We start from the raw sequence: 21,556 nt of genomic DNA, 5'->3' as shown, positions 1-21,556 counted from the left end.
ACCCAAACTCAGATACCCCAGAAAGGCTCATTGGAGCCTCTGTCTCTTAGACTTCATTTATTGTTTACAAAGAGGAAGGCAGGTCCCACAACAAAGCACAGGCAAAGAAGTATTAAGGCCTTTCTTATTTCAGTGCCATATATAAAAAGATAAATTGCAAGTAGGAAGTTGACAAAATTAACTTTAAGAAGCACAGGCCAGAATGCTAAGACAGATATGCCCAATTCTGCAAGGCCTGGTGAAATTCAGCCTAGAGTGCTTAAGTAAGCAGCTGCAGTAATCTCTGAATCACTAGCAGTTATCTATGAAAACTATAAAACAGGAGAACTCCTGTAGGACAGGAACAGAGAAAAAATAAAAGGAAATAAAAGTCCCCAGTGATCTTGAAGGATGGGTTAAAGGACTGAGGACTGCTCAGCCTCACGCTGAACTATGAGTGCCAGAACAAAGCATTAAGTCATCCATACGTATGTTCAGATAAGAAGATAAGGAACTATGAATATGGGCTTGCCAAGGAAAGATCTTATAACACAAAATTGATTTCCTTCCTTGGCAGGGTAATAGGTCAAAAGGATTAGAAGGAAGGAGTAGATGCAATTTAAGTTTAATTTTGTGAGGCTTTTGGCATACACCCTGTGATGATTTCAGAAGCAAGCTAAGAAAATTAGGTCTAGATGGAATTACTATTAACTGAATGAGTGACTGAAAAATGAATTTTCAAGAGTTATAATAAGTGGTTTTCTGACCACTTGGGAGAACATCTCTAGATAGTTTCCACAAAGAACTGTCTTGGGTCCAGTTCTATTCAATATTTCCATTAGTAAGTTGCATAATGGATTGCAAAACACACAGAATATTTGCAGATGACAGCTTAGAGACAAAGGATTCTGTCAAGATCAGGACTCAAAGACATAGTCTAAAAATAATGAGGTGAAACATGATACAGACAAGCGTAGAGGGACACAGGCAGAAAAAGGGAAATATATGAACATGTAGAAATTAGGGAGTTTCTGGCTAAGTGGCAATGTGGCAGGAAAAGATCAAAGACAGATACAGGATTCAGCAAAGTGGTATTTCTGACAGGGCGGGTGAATCACTAGAATCTTTTTCACATGCATTAAGAGGTTTGCATACCATGTAAGCCATAGTAAATAACAACTTCAGTGTGTCTGTCCTGGCAAAGACGGCCAGAATGCTCAATCTCATTTTGAAGAAAGCACTTCAGGAATGATAACACAACATCTGTGATGGTGCAAAGGGAAGAAGAGGACACTCTCAAGGCCTCTGACAGTTTCCACGCCTGTGATTCACACACAGTTCCCCAGTTCCAGAGGGGAAGGTTCAGTCTGATTTTAAATTCAACCTCACCTCTCAAGGTTTTACAGAGTCACACTGTGACACGCGGCGACTGCTTTATTCACTGCAATAGATGAGACTGCTTTCTGCAGCAGGCAAGTCTTCTGAGTGTGAGTAAAAGTTGGTGGAGAGAAATAAATAAAAATTACTTCGATTTACATATATATATATAAAGCTTAAACATAAATTCATTGAAAAATGTTCCTACCTTAAAATATTGGATTTAATTTAAATGCAAATGGCTCAGCTGTGACAGTAATCTGCAGATAAGGAAGCTGCTAAGCAAAAGAGGGTTCTCAGTGCTATTCTGTCCTTTGTAGGAAGACTTGTTGATGTTTTACTGTAAAACCATGCAACAAGACGGAATGGATCATTTCAGTGTGCTTAGGAAGTAAAATTGCTTCCATGACAGAAGCTACTAAATAGAGAAGGTCTGCAAGACTAAGACTTCTAAAAGAGAGCCAGTAATATTTAAATACTTGGATGTACTGTTTGCACTAGAGAGGAAACAGTTTAGACAGCTGACAAATGTCTAAATATTCAAAGATCCCAATGCCTTCCAGCCAGTCTGGGCTTCCTTCATCACTCTTACATCTTGAATGACCAACTCTGACAGAGATACTCACTGCCATCCTACCTGAAGCAGAAATAGAGATTTACTCTGATGGCTCCTGACTTTACCGACTGTTTGTTTGTGTGACAAAGCTTCCCTGAAAATAAAACCATGACATTTGGGAGGGGCAGGGTGGCTGATGGGCTTGGTAACTGTCAATAGGTACTGATATGAAGGTAGCTAATTAACTGAGAAAGAAGTTAGCCAGCATCCAAGGCAGTCAGCTTGGCAGGACCATATCTCACCAGGCAAGTATCCAGGAAGATGAACTCTTCAGCCTACTGCTGTGACAACGAAAAGCATCTCAAAACACCCAGGAAGAGAAGACACAGCACAGCAATGCCTGAATGTTCCTGGAGCAGCCCTTGACTGCATGCTATTAGTCACCTGTCCCATGGGCACCAGGAAATACCAGGCTTATCTGGTGAAAGATGGTTGCTCTTGTTACAGGCAATAGCAAGAAATTCCCACCTAAAAAACTTAAAAATTCTTCTCTCATTCTAGCAGCATATGGCTACTTGTAAGTTTTACTATATGCCTTCCTGGAATTTTCTCCTCCAGAATCCTTAAGATCTTCCAGATAGCCAGGAGAAAAAAGTTAGATGTGTTCATCAGCAATGAAGACATATGGTAAAATAAGGTCACGTTTTATTCAGCCCCATAAACATTCCTCCTCCAAAAATCACTTCTCTCCCACTGCTACATCATGTGCCCTCCACTTTAATTCTCCCCTTTACTCAGCACTGGTCAGGCTTCACCTTGAGTTATGTGTTCAGTTCTGGGCCCCTCATTTCAAGAAGGACATTGAGGTGCTGGAGTGGGTCCAGAGAAGAGAAATGAGGCTGTGAAGGGACTAGGAGTAAAGTGTTACAAGGAGAGGCTGAGGGAGCTGGGGTTGTTTAGCCTGAAGAAGAGGACACTCAGGGAGGGTGTTATTACTCCCTACAATTCCCTCAAGGGAGGTTGTAGTCAGGTGGGGCTCAGGCTCTTCTCCCAGTAAACTGGTGACAGGAGGAGAAGACATGGCCTGAAGCTGGACCAGGGGAGGTTTAGGTTGGATATCAGAAAACACTTCCTCATGGAGAGGGTGATCAGGCATTGGAATGGGCTGCCCAGGGAAGTGGTGGAGTCGGCATCCCTGGAGGTGTTTAAGGAAAGGCTGAAGTGGTACTCAGTGCCATGGTCTAGCCTGTGTGGTAGTGTTAGGTAGTGTTAGGTCATAGGCTGGACTTCATGATCTCAGAGTTCTTTTCCAGCCTCAATAATTCTGTGATTCTGTGGTTCAGTGATTGATGGCATCTCCCTGGAATTCACAGCCCCAGGCACCATCACTTGAGCACAAGTCATACAGAGAATTATTTGAGCTGGAAGGGGCCTCTAAAGCTCATCCAGTCCAACCCCCTGCAGTAAGCAGGGCCACCCTCAACCAGGTCAGGTTGCTCAGAGCCTCAATGAGCCTCACCTTGAGTATCTCCAGGGATGAGGCCTCAACCATCTCCCTGGGCAACCTGTTCCATTTTTCCACCACCTTCATGGTAAAGAATTTTTCCCTAGCATCCAATCTAAACCTATTTTTCTCTAGTTTAAAACCACTGCCCTTTGTCCTATCGTTACAAGCCCTTGCACACAGTCCCTCTCCAGCCTTCCTGTAGGGTCCCCTTCAGACACTGGAAGGGCACTATTAAGTCTGCCTGGAGCCTTCTTTTCTCCAGGCTGCACAACCCCAGCTCCCTCAGACTGTCTTCACACAAAAGGTGTTCCAGATCCCTGATCATTTCTGTAGCCATCCTCTGGACCTGCTCCATCAGATCCATGTCCTTCCTGTATTGAGGGCTCCAGAGCTGGATGCAGCACTCCAGGTGAGGTTTTACCAGAGCAGAGCAATGTGGCAGAATCACTTCTCTTGATCTGCTGGTCAAGCTTCTTTTGATGCAGCCCAGGATGGAATTGGCTTTCTGGCCTGCAAGCAGGCACTGCTGGCTCATGTCCAGCTTTTTGTCCACCAGCACCCCCAAGTCCCTTTCTGCAGGGCTGCTTTCTAAAACCTCATCCCAATCCTATACTGATAATGTGGATTTTTCTGACCCAGGTGCAGGACCCTGCATTTGGTCCTGTTGAACATCATGAGGTTCACCTGTGCTCAACTCTCCAGTTTGGCCAGGTCCTTCTGAATGACATCCTGTCCCTCTGGCTTATTAACAGCACCACTCAGCTTGGTGTCATCCACAAACTTGCTGATGCTGCACAATCCTGCTGTCTGTATCGTTGATAAAAATATTAAACAGTAAAGGTCCCAGCATGTAACCCTGAGGAATTCCACTTGTCACTGTTCTCCATCTGGACTTTGAGCTGTTGATACAACCATACAGCCAATTACTTATCCACTGAACAGTCCACCCATCAAATCCATATCTCCCCACCTTGGTGAGCAGGATATTGTGGAAGACCATGTCAAAGGCCTTGCAGAAGTCCAGACAGATGACATCCACTGTTTTTCCCTTGTCAATAGATGTAGTCAACCCATTGTAGAAAGTCCCTTGGTTGGTCAGGCAGGATTTGCCCCTAGTAAAGCCATGCTGGCTGTCTTGAATCACCTCCCTGTCTTTCATGTGCCTTAGCATGTCTTCTAGGAGGATCTGTTTCATGATTATTCCAAGTTACCTCCTTTCTAAGTTTGTAAAAATGGGCATGATGTTTCCTTCCTTCCAGTTACCAGGGACTTAACCTGACTGCCATTACTTCTAAAATGTCATGAAAGTGGCTTGGTAACTACATCTGCCAATTCCCTCAGGACTCTGGGATGCATCTCATCAGGTCCCATGGACTTGTATATCTTCAGGTTCCTCAAATGGTCACCAACCTTGTCCTCACTCAGAGGTAATTTGTCTCACTGGTTTCCATCCTGTGGAACATCAACATGAGAACCATGAGGAGAGAGGTTGCCAGTGAAGAATGAGGAAAAGAAGTTGCTGAAAATCTCAGCTCTCTCCTTGCCTGTTGTTACCAGTTTACCACCGTGGCTCAGCAGGGGGGTATGCTTTCTTTAACCTTCCTTTTCCAGTTTAAATACCTGTAGGAGCCCTTCTTGCTTTTCTTTACATCTCTTGCCAAGTTCAGCTCTAGCTGAGCCTTCCTAACCTCATCCCTACACAACTGGGCAATGTGCCCATGCTCTTCCCAGGATTCCTGTCCTCTGCTCCACTGCCTGTGCACTTCATTACTGCCTTTTTCTTTGACCAGCAAGTCTCAACTCAGCCATTCTGGTCTCTCTCCTTCCTTGCCTGATTTCCTACACTTGGGGATTGAGAGCTCTTGCACCCTATGTAAAGTATCCTTAAAGATCTGCCAGCTCAAAGGACTCAAGGATCAGACAGGAGCAAAGAATCAATCCCACCACATCAGTGCATTCACATACCACCCATGAACTTGGGGTGCAGGAAAAGGGTAGCAAATCCTCTCCAGTGGCACTGGAAGGTACTCAGCACTGAGCTGAACAAAAAGCACAATTATGGGAATGCCACTGATTCAGGGCAGAGGCCCAGCCTGGGGCTTGTGCATCACACACTTCAGAGACTCAGATTTATCTGGAGGAAGCAGAACTCAGTTATAAATAGCACTGGCTTAGGATGGACCTACTTTTGGTTTGTTTTCTTCCTGCTAGGATTCAGATGCTCTTCTTTGTACAGCACTTCACCAGGAATCTCCTTGCCTATTCCCCTCACAACTCTTCCCACTGTATTTATTAGGCTGGTACATTAACAGGGAACCAGATGTTAGACTCTCACCTGTTTGCCCTATCAGTGGCTGTGTTCCTGTGTCACAGCAGGCAGCTGAGCAATGGGTGCCAGAGGCCAACAAAGCTCACAGGTATTTAACCAACTGTAATTCACAGCTCCTGGTTTCAATTCTGACTGTGCTCATCAAGCAAGATTTCCAATTTACAGACAAAATATGAAGTTGCCTGCTCCACGTGCAGGGAAAGCAGATGCACGCAGCAGCCAGGCTCACAGCCAAATCTCCAGGCTCTCTGATGCTGCCAAATCAGTGACAGCATCTGAAATGTGCCTGACAGAAGGTTCCCATCATCACAGGATCAAGGAGGCTTGCAGGGAGAGCTTGCCCTGCCAGGTGCTGAGGGTCCCAAGTACTCTCCTGCCAGATGCTGAGGGTCCCAAGTACTTCACTGGGCTGTGGAAGCTCACAGGATGGGAGAAGGGTGGGAGCTGTGGCCAGCCCCAGATCCCCACATCTCACTATATAGCTGTGTGAGCTTGCTTGCACCATCCCTGCCCAGCTTGCCTCTGGCTCTGCCATGATCACTCTCTTACCTCTATTTCACCCTCTACAGAGAAGCAGTAGTGTTGTTTCACAGGCTGCATCAGTGCCTTTACGACCAGTCTGGTCCACTTGCTCTCTAAACCTCTTTTGAAAATCCAGCAATCCAGCAGTCACATTTCAGAGGCCAGCAAAGAAATACATGTTTTCCACTAAGATCCTACTTGGTTCCCCGATTCCTATTAAATATGTAGTTAGCTTTTGTAACTACTATAAAGCAGCAGAATAGGAATCAAAGACAAGCAACCAAACAAATGCATTACAACATCTCTGCCCTTTCAAACCTCAGGCTAACATTTTCCAACATCCCAAGGTATTCAGGGCTTCTTAAGGCTTATAAGCAAAGTTTTCTCCACAAACTAGCACCCATACAAACATGCAAAGAAAGTTACTTATACTTTGCTTGCAGACCCCAGAAAAGACACAAACAACCCCCTTCAGAAGTCAGACTAGATGCCTTGTAAAGGTCCCTTCCAACCCAAATCATTCTATGAAAACCTACAATAAGTGGTTCAGCTCTTAAGTAAAAGAAAGAGGAGGAAAAGGAACAAAACAGCACTAGAGAAGAATCTGCTTAGCAAGAAGCAGTGAGAGCAGAAGACATAAAGTAAGTTCACCATCTGTGAAGTACAGAGGAAAAACAGCATCAAAGCAGAAAAAGCTCCTTTTCAGACAAACATAACATGATATACAACGGATGCTTTGCAAGAGAATTTCTAACCCACAAGAATCCATACCCAAGGCACAATTTAAAAATAATCAGCTACAGAAGTGGAATCTCCAGAAGTACAGTCTGATAGCACCTCCAAAAAAACCAACACAAAAGTTAATAGAACAGGGATTTTATTTATTATTACCAAAGAAACTTAGTAAGAAGAATTTACGCAGTTACCTTGCCTAACCTTAAAGTAGCTCAGGAAGCAACCAAAAAGTTTTGAACAAGGCACAAATATGCTGCAAAATATGTTAATCAACATTCTCACAGCAGTGTCTTGCACTTTCCACTACCCTCATCATGCCTAAATCACCCCAAAATTTCCAGAGGGACTTCTATGGCTCAGCAGAGCCTTTTCAAAAATGGTGACTTGAAAATGTGGGAGACAGGATTTCCTCCAGTAGAGCTGTTACTCTGCAGCGAGCTCTCCTAGAAACTAAGGACAACCTGAAAGATGCTGACCTGTTCTTGACCCTGTTCTCTACAGCAAGCATATGGCAAACCTTCCCAGACATAGCCCACTCTGCACACACTTCCCTCCAGGAGAGAACAAGGGAGCAAAAACATGACAGATGTTTGTCACCCACTAAATGCCTCATGGTGCTGCAGTGAGGAGCATGGTGTCAGGACTCTGGCAGACTGCTGTAGCTGCTGATGCAGGGATCAGGCCTGCAGCTACAGACTTCTCTAACAAGGATACCTCTGACAGATTTAGGTATCTGGACCCCAGATACGCTCTCCAGCTGGCCCGTGGATGCCCATCCAACTCCTCTGTAGTTCTGTGCATGTGTTAATGACTGCGGTCACCTCTCTGGTGAGGATACAGTGGCCTCCTTTAATCCCAGGACATGTGAGGTTAATTAAGAGTTTTTGTTCTGTTTGCATTGGGGCAGGTATGCAAGGCAGAACTGGTAGAAAGACAGAAGTCAGAGATGGCTGGGTCTGAAGAGCAGGGGCCTCTGTGCATTGCACTGACCCAATATGAGAGGTGGATTTTGTTTGTGTTACCCTCGAGGTTTTGCACTAAATGATCCTCACCATCAACCCCTTCAGGCCACATTCTCCCACTTGCCATCTCTCTCACCCTGATGGCCTCAGTTCTATCTCAGGTCCAGCCTCCTTGCTTTCAGGTCTCTGGTACTCTTCTTTCTTCTCCAACTTTTTGTTTCTCCCCTACATTTATCCCCTAAGAGAATCATCATGGAATCACTCCCAGCAAACACCTGTTTTGTGCTCCTCAGAAAAGCAGAAAAGGAGAAAAGACAACAGGAAGGGCACTTAGCCTGTTCTCAGAGAGCTGTTCTTTATTCTGACCTTGACACCAACCTTTTGTCTTTTCTTTTTCTTTTATTTCCTTTGCATCAAACACTTCATTTGCCTGAAGCCAAATGAACAACATATTACATGAAGCAGTAACATCTCAGGGGCAACGCAAGCTGCAAAGTCTGTTTGTCTGACTGCAGATGACAGATTCAGGAGACTATCTATCATGAGAAACAAAACAATGTGCTGGTGTGCCAATAGATTATGAAGGAAATTACTTTCCTTTTACATGCAGTGAATACAATCAGCTTCCTGGAAAGGCCTCTTGTTGTGGAGCTGTGCCCAGCAGCATGGAGTGGGGTGGAGAAAAAGCAGGTCATGCTGATTTAAAGGGATTCTGTAACTGGATTCACTTGCTTCCATCAGTAAAACAAGACCTCAGTAAGTCTAAGGTGGCTTCATGAACTTCAAAGGTTTAGTGTAGACTAATTTAAAGCCTTTGATTAGAAGACAGAAAGTAGAGATGGAGAAGGGATCATACAATTAGGGGGCAAACTCCAGTAAGAAAGTCTTAGGTGTTTTTCATCTGGTTTACATTTGAGAAGGGACTTCTACACGTTCTACTGGGAAACTATTCTGCAGGCTGACACTCCTTTTAGTTTCCTTTGGCAGTTTGCAGACTATCACTTTCTTGCTTTGTCATTTTTGTCCTAACCAAGACCATTGAGTTCAATCTGCATGGCATTTGGTGAAGAATTAGCAAGCTGTGGCCAGCTTTTTCCTTCCTTGCATGAATATAAGGCAGAAAATAATTCTTTCAGGATGCTGACTGAAGCTCCATGGTATCAGCTCCTCAGGGAGGTCAGATCAACTTCAGTAAATGAACAGTGGACCAGATTGCTTTTTGAACCAGTGATCTCTCTATAGCAATTCCAAAATATGCTGTGCACATAGGCAAGCCTGCCACAGCTGAGATTTGCTCTAAGCACAGTCAAAAGGAACTTTCCCTATGCAGCTCTTAGGGTCAACATGCTGCAGTGGGAATTTAGTCTGTAATTATGATGGTGAGCAAGTAGAGAAAATAATTTTTCCAACCCTCTGCAGCAGTATTGGCTCTGTACTAGTCCCAGCAGCAAGCAGAAAAAACACCCCTATGGTTTGATATGAAAGTGAACTAGAAACACAAAGTGGAAACAAATCTGTTGAATAAGATGTGTATTAGGAAGCAGAAACAAATGTTGACACAGAAGATAGTTTCAGTTATCAGTGTCTGTTTCTGAACTGTTCAGCTCCAAAACTCTTCATATCTAATGTATTTAGTACATTCCAGTGATGAAAGGAAAAAAAAGCACTATTGTCAGCTGTAAATAAACCCTGATCATCACCTTTTTTGAAAAGAAAGGATAAAGTAAGAACAAAGGTCAAAGGCTCACCAAGGGAGAGGCTCTGTGCTGGAAGCCCCTTACCAGCAGAGTGTCAATGCTCCACAGGGAAGAGAGCTCTCATGGGCTCTGGGAGGCAAACCCCACGTTGATCACCATCTTTAAGATTCAGAGCCAAGCCTTGGGATTGAGCCACTGGCCCAAATAGATCCCTTGTCCAGGGACTTGCTGTCTAGGAGTATTTGGTGCTGGAGATGATGCAACTGTGAGTATTTTGCAGACTATTCAGAGCATTAATTTGATGGAAGTGTGGTTTAGCTTAACTCCACACAGGCTTTTGTGTAGCAGAACATGATGGGTTTGACACTTTCCCAGGAGCAGACTCCTTTCAACCCGTGGCTCACAGCCAAAGGCAGAGGCCTGAATTCACTGACCTGGGAGACCATTTCTAGCTCTGTGTTCCTGTAAAACCTAAGGTTTTGGTGGTGTATTAGCCACATGGAGCTGCATGTGTACACATTCACATATTCTTTTCTGGCTTTGGATCTCAATCAATTGGTAGTAAGAATTTAGAAATGTGTAACTTAAAACCAGCCAGAATTTTCCATTATTTACAACTCAGTAGTACTTAATACATAGAGGACACTTGCCAAATCCATTACAAGCCATCAGTATGCTCCTTAAAGATATATGAGGACCAGTATCAGGCAAGTAAACTCAGGTAAGAGAATTAGAAAATTTGTATTATTATATTTTGCTCTTAATAATGGCCTATGTTACTTCAGCTTTGCTTTACACAAACTTACTATGATATTACAAAGTCACTGAACAAGAAAGGGCACAAGAAAAGAGCTGTCAGCCTGCCTTACTCCCCATTTTGTTTCCATTTCAAAAAGAAGGGAACTGGGCAGTTCAGAACAAAGGTCCCTTGCTATCTGGGAGAACTTTGTTACCTTTCTAATTGGTCTTCAAAATCGTGGGCCTGAGTACAAAAGTGAGCACTGCACAGGATGGCCTACACAAAGACCAAGCTCCAGAATAGCTGGGATGTTGGAGGGGTAGAACCAATCATCTATGAACTGAATATGAGGAATGAGGCATCACCCTCTAGCATCATTTAATGCTGAATTAGGAATAACAATCTGATGTCTCATAAACCTGACAAAAAGTCTTTGGTGTTGCTTTTCCTTCCATAAAATGGAGAGAAAACCTTTTCTAAACCTTTTGACTGCAATTGACAAATGCCTACCCTCCAGGTCTTTCCAACAGAGGTACAAGCTCTCCACCTAATTGCTGTACAACCACCTTATTACTACCCTTGCTCACTAGTTTTGTAGCAAGTAAAAAAAACTGTAAATATCAGTACTTTATTGCCAAAGAAAATTAAGAATAACAAGTCTCTGCTCTCAGTCTTTGGAAATAAATAAGCAGGAGCTAGAATCTACTCATACCTATATCGATCCATAACATTGATGTAGTTTCTCTCCTTTACAGAGCTATCTCCCTAGAGAGCCTTTTGTTTTTTACTTCTGAGTCACATTTTTCCTAAATGGTACAAAATAATCTAACTCTAAAACCACTGTACAGAGTGCTCCTACTGCTGAATGTATTTTTTCTGTTCTGTAGTGATGAGACCATTAATAGCATCCCTTAAGTATACTCTGTCCTCAATATCACTGGGGTACAAATGAACTGTGATTCCAGCATCTATAATGCGCTGGAACAGCTCCTGACCTCCTGTAGCATGCTGCAGCCAGGCCATGAAAAGCTGTGCAGAGGACTTATTATTTAGTTAGTTTTTCCTGGAAGCCTAAATGGCAATAAAAGAAGCTTCTGTGAAGAGTTCTGTGTAAGTGTTTGTGTGTGCCTGACACATTGCATTATGGTAACAACCCATGGCTGGGGTATCATGTTAACCTGTAAGAAGAGCCAAAAGCTCTTTCTAGAGCAAAAGCTTTGGACAGACAAGCAATAGATAAAAAATTCAAGTCTACTCTAAAATGATAGATTTGTATAACCTCTCTGTTTATCGAAAGCACCAGTCTTGCTCTTGGCATATTCCACATTCATCCTCAGTTCCACCAGATCCCTTCATTTCTTGGACTTCTATTGGAGGATGCAATAACAAAGAGCCATGGCTGGGGGACAATCTATGCATGGCCAGTGCAAAAGGAACAGTGACAGTGTGCCTACAGGTATGACTGAATTAGGCAGCCTAAATCAAGTGACAGCAATAGTTAATGGCAGCAGCATCCACAGCCCAGCACACCAAATACACACTGCTGCACCTCAGCAGGGCTTACACAGACCATGTTGAAATATGTGCTGTCATACTTCTACTGATATAAAAGAGATCAGACGCGCATATACCTTAGAGTGCTCCAATCTGTGATCTTTACTCAGATTACACTTAACTATAAAATTACCTGGATGTAGCAACCCACCCAGCACAGTCCTTCACAATCTCATCCATCTGGTGACTCTTTGTGACAGATGTCAGAGTAGCATTAATTTAAGAGCATTACCTGCACATCACAATTCTTAATTCACTGGAGTACTTCAGGGTCAGCTACCAGGTAGTGTTCCTTGAATCCCAGTGACACCAGTTCCACAGGCAGATGCCCCTGCATTTTCCTGTACCCAGCAGAGCTCTCTTTTGTGGCTAATACATGCATTTTACACACAGTTCATCACCTGCTGCCCTGTGATTTCATATTTGGAACATAAATACCATTTCATGCTGTTATATACAGAGGAGGATTCATTTAACTCATGTAATTGCTTTTCCTCCCTGTGAATTTGAAAATTAGCTTGAAATACAACTTAATAATACATGACCAATGCATGTATTAAACCAACACCTTTCCCCATATAGCACTTTTCCTGCTGGGCCCTAACTCAGCCCAATTAAAAGCCCAGACAGAAGAAAGGAAAAGCACCCTTACCTGCCACACTGGCTCTGTGTGCTTTCCTGACTTAGCACTGCTCTTGTAGCTGGGCTGGGAGGTTGCCTTCTTTAGGTTGTAGATAGCCACGTTGCCATCATGGAAGCCCACTGCCAGGAGGTAGGGGTGGTCATTATGGAAGTCCAGGCACATGACACCACTCTCACTTCTGAAGACATATTCTGGGAAGGAGGGGTTCTTCATGGTGTAGAGCAGGAGCATGCCCTGGCCCTGCTTCCTGAAGTTATCTAAACAAGGAGGAGTTTTGCTGTTAAATCAGTTTCCAGCATCCTCTTCTATTGAGACGTAACAACCTGACAGCACTCACCTATGCCTAAAATCACCCTGAATGCAAAGTCATGTGGGAGGGACATCAGTCACAGGACCAAATGGTCTCCTTGGCATGCCTACCTCTAAACACCCTTTTCTCCACTGACATGTCATCAATGACAATTGCAGACTACAATTTTTGTAGTTTTTTGTAGGAGAGACACTTGAGAAGCCTTGGAGGAAAAGCCAAGGGGGAAAAAGAGCCTTGTGGACACTAATTTCTTTGGCCTAGGATTTCACTAAAATTGCAGACATGCAACCTGCACCAAGGATAGAGGCATTTCAATTTTATATGGTATTGCAGCCCCCACTGCTTCTTCAAAGTATTACACTGAAGTATTTGTAAAGAATCATGTCCACTGTGTGTTGTATAACTGGTACAACACACAAGTCACTACATCTTTGTTTTGTGCCTATGTCTGACATCTACTCCTGGATTGACATAGAAGCTCTTTTTTTGCTAAGGCTTTCCATTTTCTTTTCTGTTTATTTCACTTTTCTTTACACTGCCTGTAATTAGCTCTTCCTAATGCTCAATAGGATCATCTTCCTTTCACTTAATTTTTTTTTAAAATCATGTCCTGACAGCCTCTGCAATTCTCAGGTTTTTTTTCTCAACTGAAAATAATTTCCAGATTCTTTTATGGGAGAAGAAAAGCTGTTGATGTAGATAAGATCTCCAGAAGCAAAGAAAGAGCTTCCCTAATCTATGAAAACAATGTGCTCTCTGAGAGTCCATCTCTTCAAGTGCACTTTCTTACTGTCAAATGCTCTTGGGCACACAGTATATGGGAAACAAATTTACTGCTTTCTGTGCTTCAACTACCCACTATATCTCCTATTTCCAGAAAAGTCATCACTTTCTGAAAGCACTTCCTGTGTTTCCTAATATTTTGACTAGCTGCATGATAAAGTAAATGTGTAAGCCAGTGATAACATTAACTTCAGAGAACTCTTCTTGGCAGCAGGCTGATCCCACATCAGCACGAAGGTACAGACATTACTTTACAGACATTAAGTTGCCTCAAATTTATCAGGGCCACATAGAGAACATTCAAATATCTATATTAAAAAAAAAAAAAAAAAAAAAAAGAAGAAGAAGAACAACAAAAACCGACTTACAAACTGCTGTTTTGTATTTGGTTTGTGGAAATATTCTGATTTCACAGGTCTCTCTGCATATCAGGGTCAGGCAGGGGAAATGGCTTTCTTATTTTGCAGAAAGGTGAAATCCCAATACTGGCATTCCTTTATAGATTTCTGGACCCCAAAAACATGTTAACATATTTTTTTCTGGAAGAGGGGAAAGCTTAGTCCTAAAATTCTAGTGAAAAAGGAAGTGAACTTGGTTTCTCCATCAGGTGTTTGTCTCGTTCTTTGAATTCACATAACAGACTTTGTTCTTAGCCAAGTAATGTCACTGAGCTGGTATTAAGCTGAGGTCCAGTTATGATAGGAATGAATCCCTCCTCTCCTCAGGTACAGCACTTGTGAATATTGTAGAAATGACCAGCCAAGAATGACTCACAGCAGAAAGGACTGTGAAGACAAATTGGTTAGAGAGCCTTTGATTTCAACCTGTTTCATGCTCTTATTTCTCCTGGCATGTGCTAACCAGCTAAGCTTATTTCCAAAATGTCTGCAGGGCCCATTCATTCACTATCAGTTGGCAATGTGCTGAAGGGCCTCAGAAAGATGTCCCCCATGGCCCCTGCAAAGACAGCAGAGCAGACACCCCTCCAGGGGATGATTCACCACCGAATACTGAGTTGAGTTTTGGTGGTGATCCGGTGATCAAGTATCATCACAGGCACATTCCTCAATTAGAGACGACAGAACATGGCCTTTTCTGGGGTGAAATGTATCAGAAGCTTCAGCAAGTCCACCTGGCACCTTAGCCTGGCAGAAGAAGAGCAAGGTCTTGGGAAGATGTTCTGTTAGAGTGAAATATGGGATTCAGTTTGGAGATTAAGACACCCAAATGCAGGTCTTCATGTGGCTGGCTGTGCACTCAGATTCAAAGCTACTGCTACGATCAGTAGCCATCAGTCAATCCACTTCACTGACTGCATAAAACTCACCTTGAAAAATATCCCTACATTAGGTCTGATGATTTACTCTCTGGGCTCCACTGACTGTAATGGCCAGCCCTGTGCTTAGCATCAAATCCTTCTTAATCCAAGAGCTGAATCTTTTTCATTGTCTCCTTTGTGTTATAAAGTATTGTGGATGTGGGTTAAATCACAGATGTGAGAATACTGCATGTAAGTATGGATAATAGGATTGCTAAATTACAGCCTATTTCTGATGAAAGGCGAAGATGAGAATAATCCACAATTAACACTGAAGCGTGGCACATAAATCCAAGTAAAATAAAAACCCTCTTGAGAGTAGGCATATAAATCCATTTCGGTGAAGGGTGAATTCTCACCCAGAGTAATAAACTGTGACATACCAGCATGTTCTTTAATAAACAAAAAAAAAAAAAAAAAAAAAGGGGAAGGGGGCGGGGAGGGATGCTTATTTCATTAGTAGTAGTCAGTGTTCCAGAATGGCAGGGACAATGCATACTCCCAGCAGCATATTTGTGGTACAGCTTTGGAGCATTGCCTTTTCAAGAGAAAAGTATGTGGTTTTCAGTAAAAAATATCAGACCACTGCAGTGCGCCCCAAATCCCTGTCTAGTCAGTTTCTCGGGATGCAGGTAGCTTACTGAAAAAATGTTGGAAAACCACAGGGCACACAGTAAAGCAGAGGGTGCAGACCCAAGAGATGGCAATGGCTGCACCACTGCTGGAGGTGAAAGCAGCACCCTCAGGTCTGAGACAGCTGCTCTGCACCTCCTGGATGCACCAGCATGAAGAGCATGGAAGAGCAGAGAGTACCTGCAGCATGTAGACCCACAAAGTGCAAACTCTCTCTTTTTTTGAGATAGAAGGGCAGGAAATAATAGAGATATCAAACAGATGTTCACACAATCAGTGGCAGAAGCAGTTGGTCTGCTCTACAAGTAGACATAAGGCAGCAAAAAAAGGAGAGTAAAAGGACTTTTGGTGTAATGAGGAAGAGTTGCGTGTCATGAGGATTCTCAGCATGTAACCTGAGGGGAGGTTAAATTTCAGACCCTGACATGTAACAAGTGTGCCAAAGAGGCAGTTTTGCTTAAAAAAAACAGATGTAGATAAGGTGATTAATGGTCTCAGACTAGCAAACTGAACTGTAAGCATTACATGCGATTAGAAATAGGTTTCAAACAAATTATTACTGCTGCCCAAAATATTGATCTGCACTTACATTCACAGCTTCGGCCCAAACCCTTTTAAGAAAAACAGTAATTTAGAAATAGGAAAGCACTTCAGGATATGATTGCAATATCACTGAACAGTTAATGTAAAACAGAAATCTGAAAAGCATCTGAAGCTTTCATCCTGATGCCTAGTAAGTGTCTAAAAGGTTTTTTATTTATATTTTTCCTTAGCTAAGTTTGAAAGAATCAGCAAATGATCAATATCAGATCAAGACATTTTGTTTACTAGACGGATTTTTTTTTTCCATCTTTCCCTTTTAATTCACTAAAAAAAACAAACCACGACCATGGTTTTCTTTCATTTCCTCCAAAATGCTTAGTGACTGAACCAGAGTGCTCAATGCAACTGTATGCTTAGGTTAGAAACTAAAATGCTTGGGGTCAATGCTGCATTTACACACATTAAATCTCAGTATGGCAACCCTCCATAGACAGGAATCAAAGTAGACCTTTTTACTACACAAGAAACCAGTGCTACAGTATCTTGTGTGATGAGCTGGCAAAATACCTTCTATTTGGAGGATTTAAAACCCTGAAACACTGCAGCTTTACATTCTAGATCCTGTGATAACATGGCTTTCTATAAATCAAGTCTGCCAGCTGTCTGACTGATACAGCTCAGACCAAGAAATCATCATGTTAAAAGGAAACACTGCAGCTTAAAATATGTCCTTTCTCCTCCAAGAGCCCATCTAAAAAAAGAAGCAAGATGGAGAAGCATGGCTGTGAACAGCTGCTTGATTCTGAGCATTCCAGCTGCACAAGCACATCTACTCCCCTTTCCTAGATATGCCCATATTTTGATGATGTTGCTGCTCTCCTTCAGGCTTGGATTTCCAAGAAGCTGAGGGGCCTGGCTGTTCTTTACACTTGGTTACGTGACCTCCCCTAGGGATAAGATATCAGTTTCAAAGACAAAGATTTTGGTGCCCAAATGGCTCAGCTGTTTACTTGCCTCTCAGATATTGAAAGGGCTATCTGCAGGCCAACAAATCTTTCCAAGCAAACTATTGCTGTTATCCAGGTCTACAAAACAGCCTAAGAACCTGCCTGTGCTACAGCCTGCATGGAACAGACAGATGAGTGAGCAAATCACAAATTAACAAATTATCAATACTTTTTATTTTAATTATTTCTTCCAGTGTGTAAAACCTCTGCAGCACGTCACTGAGCACAGGCTGATCTAGCCCACTGAGAAACATGCTGAGTGAGCTTGTGTTGCTTCAACAAAACTCTCTCCTGGCCTATTTAAATAGCTCTGCCAAGCCCACACTTCAGTGCAGTTGCAGAATGGGTGTGCTGTGAGAAAGCATTAAATGGCTGGCACTGTGAGCTTCACTGTATGCCAACAGTTCAGAAAAATCAGGAAAGAACAAAGATTTTCAAGGAGCTCGGAGTGTCTGGGCATGTGCTGAATGTGTTATGAAAGGTTCCAGAGGAGTAACAATAATAACTGGAAGTTTTATAGCACTTCAGGTTGCTTTAAGCCTGCATCAGCAGCACTCCTTTTTTCATCCAAGGGAATGAGAAAGGGCAGTGGAGGGGACTGCCAAAGACACTACAACAAGCTGGAAGAACAGGGAACAGAACTGGGACTTCACAGGGATCTGCTCATGAAGGGCCCATCCCAAGAACCTTGAGATTTAAGCTGGGATCACTGATGTCCATTCTGTTATATTCCCTAAAATGTTTTAAAGTACTCCACTCTACTGCTGCGTTAATACAAACCCTGATCTGGCTGTGAATCACAGTGTGGGCAGGGAAAAGACTAACACTCAAAACAGTCTCTTCCCAGAAAAGAAAATGTTTTGAGAATTCATTACTTTTCAGCTCAAGGCCAGAGAGCCTGACCTGCTCTGTTCGACAGCTCACAAATGTTACTGCCACATCCTGTTTTGAGTCAAATAACTTCTTTTTGGCTAGTATTTGCATACTTCACTTGAAGACCTCAAAAGACATAAAAGCCACTGTTTCATTTTGCAGTTTGTTTCACTTTTCAATCATGTCAAGTGACTAGAAAGCTGCACCTAACTCCTTATTTGATTTAACTGGCTTTCCAAGGTTATTTTCTACTTTGCCTACTTTGTTTGGATGAAGGAATCTTTCATATCTGATGCTTTCTCTTCATTAAGATACTTTAAAACTGAGCACCTTCCAGCACACTTTTGATAACCTTCACAGCCTGACCTCAAAAATCCCATTTATTTTCACCAGCACCACACAGAGATATCTTCTCAGCAAAAACCTGGGAGGCAACACAAGCTTTGCCACCCCAGGTCAAAGGCACTGCCTTCACAGCCCAAAGAGAAAGCTGCTTCTCAGCAGACATGGAGAAGAGCAGAATATGAAGAAACTTTACATAGGTATGTGGAGAACCTCACATGGCTAGGACTTGTAGTAGAGCCAGACAAAATTAATTTGCAGTCTGAATTTCAACAGTTCTCTCTTTCCACCTTTAGGAAATCTTCTCCAGCTCTCAAATCAAGATGGGGCTCTTTACTGGACTATATGCAGGGTTTTTTTGGATGGGCTCAAAAACAATGGCTCCAGAACCAAACATAATATTCTAGCATCAGTCTCACCAATGCTTATATCCTTTCTCTGCTGCCACTGAGGACTTCTGTTTGAGCTCCAGTATTATGTTCCCCCTCTAGCCAAGATATCACTCTCAAATATATTGCTTTTCCATAAAAGCCTTTTTTTTAATGTAATTTTTTAATAAAGTTGCTGACTTCCAAAACAGAGCACTCCTCCTTGTTCAGAGGGGTATAATGTTATACTTGGCTGAGTTAAAATGCATTTGGTTTTAAATAGTTCCAGTTTACCACAAGATTAATCACTCTGTATGATAGCCCCGTTCTCAGCATGATTTACAGCTCCACCTGTGTTTTCATCAGTCACACATTTCATCTACTCTGAGTTTATATTTCCATTCAGTAGAACAGTGAAAACAACACCTCACTCCATGGCCACCATGGATCCCTCTGAGACACAGTCTCAGGTGATAAACTCCAACAGCATTTATTTTCTGACATTTGTCTGCATAGGCTGATGGCACTCTTTAGACCACCTACTCTGGTCTGAACTTGAGCCTGGGCACTTCCCACCACAGGACTAAAATATAATGGTTGCTTAGTTGCTAGTGATTTTAATTGCTTTTATTTGTTACATCAGGCACACTGGAGCATTCCTGCATGAGGAATACATGCAGTTGCTGCCATAAGGGAATATCACAATACAGAAAACAAGCATCAATAAAAAAAGTACAGGGGAAAAAAATTAAAAGGTTATACCTAAGTCTTATTTGTGACTTGTTTAAGAACATTTGTATGGGCACTGACTACCCCCTCAGTCAAAAAGAAAGATCCCGGATTACATGAACCTGCTCTGTATGGATTTATGAGGGCTACCTGTGCTATATTAATTTCTAATATCTTTAAGGAAATTTCCATGACTACATTGTAGTAATTGAAAGAGGCTGCTGGGGAAAATAAGGCAGGGAAAAAAAGTAGCAATCGGATGCCTCTGAGGCAAAGGTATCAAAAGTAATTAATAACTAAGTCTCATGCTAATCTATGTTTTCATCCATGAAGAAGAATAAACATAAAATCACTACTGATAAAATGTTTTGATGAGAGGGAGGTATTGTCTGGGAGGTATTAAAAAAGAGGAACAGTCAAATAAAGCACAGGGAATCACTTTGCATTACAATGTCTCAGCAGCATATATTGAAAGAAAGTCAAGTAATGCAACCATATGGAGGGCAGCTCTATCTTGAGGAACAATGATTTTTAAAAAAAACCCATGCTCAGAATTGCAGGGATGGAACCCCAGAGGTGCACTGCATCAGGAATCCTTGGCTCTACGTGAAGGAAGGGTTTGCAAAGGAACTGGGAAGCTAAAAGAGCCAATTCCAGGCTGGAATGACCACCCTGGAAAGACCTGCTGACTGCTGGTGACTTGCCAAGAAGAAGCATGATAAAGGTAGGGAGAGTTCATAAAGGAAAGAAAGAGTGATCTGAGAACAGGACAACTGACCTGGGAAACAAATTAAAGGAATGGGATTTGTTCAGCATGTCAAAGAGAAGCTTATAAGGTAGTTGGATTGTGGTCTGGTAACTCCCTATACTGAGAAAGCAGATCATGTAACAAAGGGATCTTTAATCTGCCAGACAAACGATGTAATGGGATCAGAGGAAATCTGGAGCTATGTGAATTCAGGCCAGACAAAGTGTGGCCTTTTAATTGCAGATAGATAATTGAGGGCAACTAATTCTGACATGTGGTCAATTCCTAAGCTCTGGAAATTTTAAAATGGGGAAGTTCTAAAGATGTGATATTTTGCTCTCTGTTTTGGTCTGCTGCAGCCATGTAGAAAAATGCTTACGTTTTTCTTATCTTAAAATCTTCAGGACTCTGGTTTATTCACTCTTCTAACCTTTTTAGAGGCTTCTCTGCACTGTCTTGTGTTGTAGGCTTTAAAGTTCATTTGCAACGCATCCGTATCCTCCTCCGTGGTCTGATGGCTTTTGAAAAGACTCCCTAGTGGAATCAGTGTTAGAAATTTGAGCCATCATACATCCAGTTTATTGGGATAACTAATTGTGGTCAGTTAAACAGAAATTACAACACTATAAAATCTGTTTCCAAACACCAAATGTCTCTTACCACACATAGAGGTTCTTGGGGAGTAGCACTGACAGTAGCTATTATACTGTCAACCTTGTTAGTAAATATAACCTAATAAGTATCATTCAGAACTGATTCATAGGAAAGATTAATTTCAGTTGGCGACTCAGCTCCTGATTTGTGATTTAAATGTGGCTTTAAGCTTTGCCTAATTTTTCCTCGCTTTATATTTTAATTCATTTCTTTTTAAATCAACTCGTAATGTCAACTTTTGCTGGGGTTTTTTGTCAAGCATGAAATAGTAAAGAGCTGTGCTGGTGTGTTTTGGGAAAAAGCTGTATTAACAGATTTTATGGAGCCTCAGGATCAAAGGAGCTGCTCAGCCATCCTGTTGTGTGCATCCGGTGCACTGCAGGCCATTAACTTCCCCCTGCTTCCCTCTCTGCCTAGCCCAGGTTGTTTGAGCAGTGGATTTTGATTCACTAATTCACAGGAGACTAAACATCTCTGTGCCATAGAGTCTTACCTGTTTGATAAAGCCAGCCTGATGCCTTCCCTTTCTCAGCTTTGTCCTGGGAAACAGCTACATGTAAGTTACTGTGGGAATTCCTTCTTTAGCATTTGCACAACGGAACCCAGGCAGAAACGGGTGACTCTCTTTGTTACCAATGTCAAGGCAAT

The 21,556-nt window shown here is 42.4% G+C and overlaps 1 protein-coding gene across 4 annotated transcripts in view; it reads right to left on the bottom strand.

Annotated features, from left to right (window-relative positions):
- Positions 1-21,556, bottom strand: part of DNAI1 (dynein axonemal intermediate chain 1) — a 147,636-nt gene that overhangs the window by 70,733 nt on the left and 55,347 nt on the right. For all 4 annotated transcript variants that reach the window (XM_071730134.1, XM_071730135.1, XM_071730133.1 and 1 more), the window contains exon 13: positions 12,610-12,857. In XM_071730134.1, the coding sequence (XP_071586235.1) occupies positions 12,610-12,857 (248 nt within the window). The remainder of the gene's footprint in view (positions 1-12,609; positions 12,858-21,556) is intronic.

The sequence above is a fragment of the Heliangelus exortis genome, chromosome Z, assembly GCF_036169615.1.
Source record: "Heliangelus exortis chromosome Z, bHelExo1.hap1, whole genome shotgun sequence".
Lineage (NCBI taxonomy): Eukaryota > Metazoa > Chordata > Aves > Apodiformes > Trochilidae > Heliangelus > Heliangelus exortis.
This window is presented reverse-complemented; position numbering and strand designations above follow the sequence as displayed.